Source organism: Ylistrum balloti, unplaced genomic scaffold (assembly GCF_031769215.1).
Source record: "Ylistrum balloti isolate Yb309-2 unplaced genomic scaffold, AGI_CSIRO_Ybal_v1 Utg369672, whole genome shotgun sequence".
Classification (NCBI taxonomy): Eukaryota; Metazoa; Mollusca; class Bivalvia; order Pectinida; family Pectinidae; genus Ylistrum; species Ylistrum balloti.
The window spans coordinates 2,162,407-2,170,369 of NW_026781917.1; the positions used below are offsets into that span (position 1 = coordinate 2,162,407).

The 7,963-nt window shown below is 35.0% G+C and overlaps 1 protein-coding gene across 1 annotated transcript; it reads left to right on the plus strand.

Annotated features, from left to right (window-relative positions):
- The first annotated feature begins 1,209 nt into the window (after window positions 1–1,209).
- Window positions 1,210–1,998, plus strand: LOC132562534 (uncharacterized). The gene has a single exon (XM_060227282.1). It carries the CDS (start codon window positions 1,210–1,212, stop codon window positions 1,996–1,998), a length of 789 nt encoding a protein of 262 aa, XP_060083265.1.
- The last annotated feature ends 5,965 nt before the right edge of the window (window positions 1,999–7,963 follow it).

Genomic DNA, 7,963 nt, shown 5'->3' on the forward strand with positions numbered 1-7,963 from the left:
GTTTTCTGAACAGTTATCAATACCTGATTACCTTATTTACCTGTAAAAGTTACCTGTACAACAATTCTGCACCAGACTATAACTCATTATCATCACAACTGACCTCCTAAGTAAACCTGTTGTCATAGGCAGAGTTGGTGTTCAGGGAAGACCCCTTTTCACATGTCCTTCTACTACTAATAAGCCTAGGGGTGATTCGTGTTGAATTGGACCCTATCAGCCGTGACGTCACAGTTTCCTTAGGTGAGGTCGTCGATCAACATATTTAATTTTATGAAGAGTACATGAATGAGACGCTGAATTATGTCATGGACTTAGATAACACATTTCTGTACTTATAATTTTAATAATAATAATATAAATGGGTCGCGAGGTTCACTTTTTTATCGGTATACATGCAATATACACGAGTTAAGATTCAGTATCTTGATTTAATCAAATAATCTCGGTCCACTTCCTGAGCCTACGGTGTGAGACATGGGTATAGATAAATAACACTAAACAACTTAGTACATTTGTGTACTTACTGTCACAGCAAAGGGACGTCACTAGGTAGGTAAATGTTAACCTGGACTTGAAGTTAGTTAGTGTACTTGTGTGGGTTACGCTTCTTTGGAATTTCCATTTTACAACAATGTCCCCAGTCATGATAACCAGGAAATATATAAGTACCTACCGTGAAAATATATCAATGAATAAAATGCGGATGTCTGAACAGATGGTTCATTGAAGCATTACTTATTTCTGTGAGACTAGAGCGGGCAGCTCTCCCAGTAGGAAATTCCTGCATTTAGTGAGCACACCAACACGTGGTAACTTCCTGATATCGCTGGATTGAGTATAGAGTATAAATAATAAAAAATATCTTTCCGGATGGGTCAAGGGTCACCAGGACCTAGTCGGTCGGTTGTTCTGGAGCTCCGGTGAAAAATTATCTTTTTGTATGTTTGCACGATATATTGGAACTTAATTTTCTGTCAACATCTAGTTAATATGCTTAACTAGTTGACTGATATATCGGTCTGTGATATTTTCTTCGGAAAATATACTTTTGGAGCAGGAACTTTTGAGAACATGGACTGAGTCTAGTCACTGACCACTACTCACCACTTACGTATACCTGGCCGTGTATGTGTACACCTATAGATGGACTATCTACAGCCTATATATTCTGGAGCTTAGTTTTTTGTTTACTGGATATTGTTTATCATGCCTCCCAAGACCCTGCGAGATCGAGCTCCCAGCAGCAGGACCAGTGGTATTGGTACTAAATCCACAGACGATCGACTAGACGAGATATATGAGATCCTCAGGAATCTTATTACTGAGGATGTGTTGGATAAAAAGTTAGAGAAACTCCGTTTGGACATTCAGCTAGAACACGCAGAACGTATTGAAGCTCTGGAGGAGAGGGTAAACACCCTGGAAACTGAAAATAACAACTTGAAAGTGACAATTTCTGAGCTAGAGAACGAGTTATTGACCAGTCAAGATCGACAGAGTGAGATGGCGGGAAAGTATAACGACCTGGAACAACAAGGCCGGAAAAATTCTGTTAGAATCGTTGGACTTCCAGACCCGGGAGTGAGGGAATCGGTAGAGGACTGTGTCCAAACGATCGTGGGATTTGTACGTGACACCTTGAAAGTACCACTTCAGGAGAGGGACATTGACATCGCACATAGATTGGGAAAGTACAATGGTACAAATCCTAGGAATGTGATAGTAAAGTTCACGCACCGGAGAAAGAAGCATGAAATTATCCGCGCCCGCAAGATCCTGAAAGGTTCCAAGTTTGTTATCTATGAAGACCTTACTTCCTTAAATCAACAGAGACTGAAGGAAGCGTTCCGTATGAACTGTGTCAAAAATTCGTATAGCACAGACGGGAAAATATATGTGATTTTGACTAATGGCAAGAAGCGCAGACTTTTACACGATACACCCTTGGAAGAAAGTTACTTGATGAACGATGCTAATTTTATATCAAGGAGATAGAAGTTGGACAGTGCACAGTGATCGGTAAATGACTTAATGCCAGTGTGTCTGGCAACCGATCACCTTTGTGTTGTATACTAATGTGCTTTTTTCTGTGGTGTACATGTATATGTGTGTTGTGTGATCAATTCTTCTGTGTGAAAAGGATATATATCATTACTGAAATTCCATTTGTAAAAGGTAAGAATAACTACGTAGTATTTTTTGTGACTTTAGATTTTAAAGTATGATAATGAGATATACACATGTAACGTCATTCAAAGTGAGCATATAGCTTGTTATAAATAATATATTTGTAACTGTCGTAATTTAAGAAAGATTTTTTAAGCTCCGAAAATAAATGGTATGTATATGCTATATTTTGAGGATGTCGTAGGTAGTAGTAGTATTTAAGTCCGTGGTAGTCCATAATATCTTGCTAATAACCTATATTGAGTAGCCAGGTATTATATGGGATATTATATATAACTTACAGAAATGCATGTATGCTATAATATAATTGGTGAACGTGTAGTTGTTTTATATATACTTCCGGTCCGGGTGGTCTCGGGAGGTCCCCCGGTCTATTCCGGACAGTTCCGCGGGCCGGTTCATTCTCCGTGCATTAGTATCAACACTTCCTGTTTGTCATTTCCGGTATAGCGGCACAAATTGTCTGATTGTCCGAAGTTTTCACGGCCAATAGGTTGTGTGTAAGTGTTGAGTGGTGGTGTAGCTCCTTTCTTGACCTTGTAAGATGCTTTTATCACAACCTTTCCCCCCTCTTATCCCCATTTCTTCTCCCTTTGTCTTGTTTCCTATTTCCCAGCTGGAAGGCTGCTCTTACGCATTCATTCAATTTCTCAGTTATGGATGATATCTGTGTACTCTCGGTGAACTGTCAGGGTCTTGGTGATAAAATTAAGAGGAAGGATGTTTTCTCATACTTAAGAGACAAGAAATACCACATCTACTGTTTACAAGACACTCATTTTTCAACAGAACAAGAAAATTTAATTAGAAATGAATGGGGGTACCACAGTTTTTTCAGTTCTTTCTCATCAAATTCTCGTGGTGTAGCAATCTTACTCAATAATAATTTTGAAAGTAAAGTTTATAGAGAAAAACGTGATTTAGATGGAAATTTTTTAGGGATTGATATTGATATTGAGGGTAGTAGATTGACACTTATAACCATTTATGGGCCTAATCAGGATAATCCAATTTTTTATACTCAGATTTCGGAAACTATTGACAGCTTTGGAAATGAAAATATAATAGTCTGTGGCGATTTTAACCTCGTGATTAACCCTGAGCTTGATTATGATAACTCATATAGAAACATCAACAATGCATCTGCTAGGGAGAAGGTGTTAGAAATCAGTGAGACATACAATCTTATAGACATTTTTAGAGAACTTCATCCAGATATTAAGAGATATACTTGGCGAAGAAAAAATCCTATTAAGCAGGCCAGACTAGACTTTTTTCTCACTTCAGACAGTTTATTATCCAGTACAAGAAAATCTTTCATAGAACCAAGTTATAGATCTGACCATTCGGCTACAGTAATAGCGTTAAAATTAAATGAATTTAAAAGAGGAAGAGGTCTCTGGAAGTTTAATAACTCATTATTATTTGAACTAGATTATTTAGACATGGTTAAAAAATGTATAGATGACATAAAATTACAATATTGCCTACCTGTATATAATCTTAACTCTGTTTCGCTTTTACCTAATACAGAAATTCAATTCTTAATTAATGATCAATTGTTTTTGGAGACATTGTTAATGGAAATAAGAGGCAAGTCAATATCATATGCATCTCATAGAAAGAAACAACAGAACCTTGAAGAAGAAAACCTAAAGAAAGCTATCGAAATTATGGAAGCTAATATAGACACTGACCAGGAAGAATTAGATGTTAAAAAAAGAGAACTTGAAGCAATACGGTCAAAAAAAATAAAGGGCAGTATTATTAGGTCAAGGGCCAAATGGGTGGAGGAAGGGGAGAAACCAACTTCGTATTTTTTAAATCTTGAAAACAGAAACTTTACTTCTAAAATTATTCCAAAAATTCAGAAAGATAATGGGGACATAATTACCAATCAAGATGATATTTTAAAAGAAGTTAAACTATTTTACGAAAACTTATACAAACATAAAGAAGTTACCCCAATTGATTTGGATCATCATCTCCATGACTGCAGTGTCCCTAAGTTAACTGATGCTGAGTCCAATAATTTAGAAGGTATTATAACATTTGAGGAGGCAGGAAAGGTATTGAAAGATATGAAAAACAATAAGAGTCCGGGTTCAGATGGCTTTACTTCAGAATTTTTTAAAACGTTTTGGAATTTCATAGGTATTTTTGTGATTCGTTCGATTAATTATAGTTTTTCAGTGGGCCTTCTCTCAATTACTCAGAGACAAGGTGTTATAACTTGCTTACCTAAGGGAGATAAGCCCCGTCATTTTTTAAAAAATTGGAGACCAATCTCTCTCTTGAACATTACATATAAAATAGCATCTGGAGTAATTTCATATAGGTTAAAATCAGTTTTAGGAAAACTTATTCATGAAGATCAGACGGGATTCTTATCTGGGCGTTATATTGGGGAAAACATCCGTACTATTTATGATGTAATGCGTTATGCAGAAGATTTGAATATTCCAGGAATGTTACTAATGGTCGACTTTGAAAAAGCTTTTGACTCAGTTTCTTGGGATTTTATTGATAATGTTCTTCGTTACTTTAACTTTGGAGTGGATATTAGGAAGTGGGTAAAAATTCTGCATACTAATGTTTATTCAGTGGTTAATCAGGGGGGTAACATTTCTAGACCAATTAACATTCAGCGTGGTTGTCGTCAAGGCGACCCAGTTGCCCCATATATTTTTATACTAAGTGTTGAAGTTCTAGCTGCAAGAATTAGAAATAATGAAAATATCCAGGGTATACAAATTAATAATGTGTCTATTTTAAATGTGCAATATGCTGATGATACAGGTCTGATTCTGGATGGAACTGAAAAATCACTAAAAGAATCTATTAATGAGCTGAATACTTTTGCTAAGATATCAGGGTTAAATATCAACACCAGTAAGACACAGGTTATTTGGATAGGAAGTAAGAAATATAGTGAGGAAGCTTTTCTTCCAGAGTTAAATCTAATTTGGGGTAAGAATAAGTTTACTTTTTTGGGAATTGATTTTTGTGTTAACCTTAGTGAAATTCCTGGAATGAATTACGATAAGAAACTTGTTAAATTAAAGGCTCTTATTAATGTGTGGGAAAGACGAAGGCTTACTCCTTTAGGTAGAATCAGTATAATAAAATCTTTATTAATTTCCCAGTTCAATTATTTATTTATTACCCTACCAAATCCTTCCAACAGTTTTCTTGGTAAATTGAGCTCTATTTTATTTGATTTCCTCTGGAATGGCAAACAACACAAGATAAAAAAAGACGTGGTCATTCAGAACTACATAGACGGGGGATTAAAAATGATAGATATTGTAGCTTTCATAGATTCTCTCAAACTTGGCTGGATCAGAAGAATATTTCACTCATCAGGGAAATGGAAAATATTATTGAATTCTATTATAGATGAGAAAAAAATGTTAAATTGTGGGATAGAATATGTTAATTCTTGTTGCCTAAATTGTAGAAATCCATTCTGGAAAGATGTATTTAAAAGTATGATTAAACTTACTAACTCGGAACTTTTTAGACAATGTTATATCACATCTGTCTTAAAAAGTCCTTTGTGGTATAATAAAGACATTCAGGTGGGGAATAAATGTGTTTTTTATCCAAGATGGTTTAATGCAGGTATACATACCATAAATGACCTTGTAAAGAATTATGAAGACATGACATTTTATTCTTTTAATGAGTTTGGTAATCTTTTCCCAACAATCAACGCCAACTATCTGCAGTACTTTGGTCTAATTACATCTATGAAGAAATTTCTACGGAAGAATACACTTCAGGTTGTACAGATTCAACAACCTTTCATACCACTTTTTTATGAAATATTTTTCAAAAGTAAAAAAGGTTCAAAGGATTTTTATATTTGTTTAATTAAACGACCACCAATACCAACTGGAATTCAAAAATGGGGGATAGAGTTTGATTTTGATGAACAGAAGAGGAAAAATATTCTAAGAATCCCATTTACTATCACTAAAAACTCAAAACTTCAGTGGTTCCAAGCAAGAATTATTCATCGTATATTGGTCACAAATTCTTTTCTTTTCAAAATTAATTTAAGTCCTAGTCCTTTGTGTAATTTGTGTAATATGGAAAGGGAGACAATTATACACTGTTTGTGGGAGTGTGTCGAGGTGCAGACACTGTTAGAGAGATTTGAATCGTTAATCAACCTTTTCTTTATTCCATTTTGGATGAACAAAGAAACTTATCTCTTTGGTATTCTTTCTCCTACGGCTAATGTAGTAGATAATGAAATTTTGATTATTATTAAACAATATATATACAAGACAAGATGTCTGCACAAAACTCTAAGTTTAAATGGTCTCATAAATACAATAAAAGATCACTTCCGAGTACAAAAATATATTGTTTCCTCTAAAAATTGTCACATAAAAAGGAATTTTGAAAACAACTGGAAAAAATGGAAACCTGTTTTGGACTTATAAATTATATCTTGAGCTACTTTCTCCATTGACCTTGACATCACCACAATTTCAACCATTATTTCATTTTCCTCATTTTGACCTATATATTAACTGTAAATGTTAAAATAGACAATATCTGATAAAGCCCTCCAGCTTGTTTCTTTCTCTCTTCTCCCTCTTCAATCCATTGCCCCTTCTTTCCTTCCCCTCCGCCTCACCCTTTCCCATCTGTCATATGTAATGTGTGTATGATCTTGTGAGGATGTGTGTGTATATACGTGTGAGAGAGGGTGTGTGAGTGTGTGTGTGTGTACTCATCCCATAGAAGGTATGGGCTGGGCCAAATTCCGTAGCCACCTATATTTTCTGTTGGTTAATAGTCTGGATGTTTGATGATGATGATTATGATGATTGATGTTTGATGATGATGATGAGGATTGGTGCTTGTTTGATACATGTAATTCTTTGCGAATGATAATGATTATGTTATGTACAATTTAGAGTGAAAATGATGTTAGGCCCTTAAATTGTATGGCGTGTCTGTGTATTGGTGTGTGAGGGCATGTGTGGCTTTGAAAGGCTGCAAGTGAAACATTTATGTTTTGAAAAATCTTTGAAAAATAAAAAATTATAAAAAAAAAAAAAAAATATCTTTCCACACCCCTAATTAATGCAACTATTCAAGAAAAACTCTGTCACAAATACGACATATTTATACACATGTTTGCGCTCATTATGGGTATTGGTTTTTGTACTGGTGTATTCTGTTCCAGTAGTATATCTGTATTTGCATTCTGCGGAATATATCACGTAAGTAGCTAAACAAACTCGCATACCGAACACATGATGAAAACTTCTGGTATACTTCTATCGGATTTCAATAGGGCTGTTTCGACAGCGTTAAACTTACGACGGTAAATACAGCAACAGACAGAGGGTATACCTTAAAAGGGAAAAGTATAGTGTTTAAGGTAGAAGTCCTATGGTTTTCTGTAATATAAAATCCGACATAATGTTCAGACATAACTTCTGTATTTATCAATATGTTGTCTTAAGAGTAGACTCGGTGTTTTTGGCGTGGGTGAACCCTTATGTGTGCACCACCGTTATTGGCAATTTTCCAGATCTTTTTTTTACAGGCTATATACGAATGTCATGCGTACGGATATTCATTTCTTACGCTGTATCGTGTTTCGATATTCAGATACTAGGAAATATTTTACGAGGTAAGCAGTCGGGTATAGTATTTAAATGTCTATTTTCTGGAACATGCATTTTGTTATAAGACAATGCAATGTAAAAGCGTAGATATAAAAGATGGTTTAAGAGAAGAGTTTACT

Excerpts from the sequence above, each read along its gene's own strand:
- LOC132562534 (XM_060227282.1), top strand. The coding sequence starts at position 1,210 with ATGCCTCCCAAGACCCTGCGAGATCGAGCTCCCAGCAGCAGGACCAGT.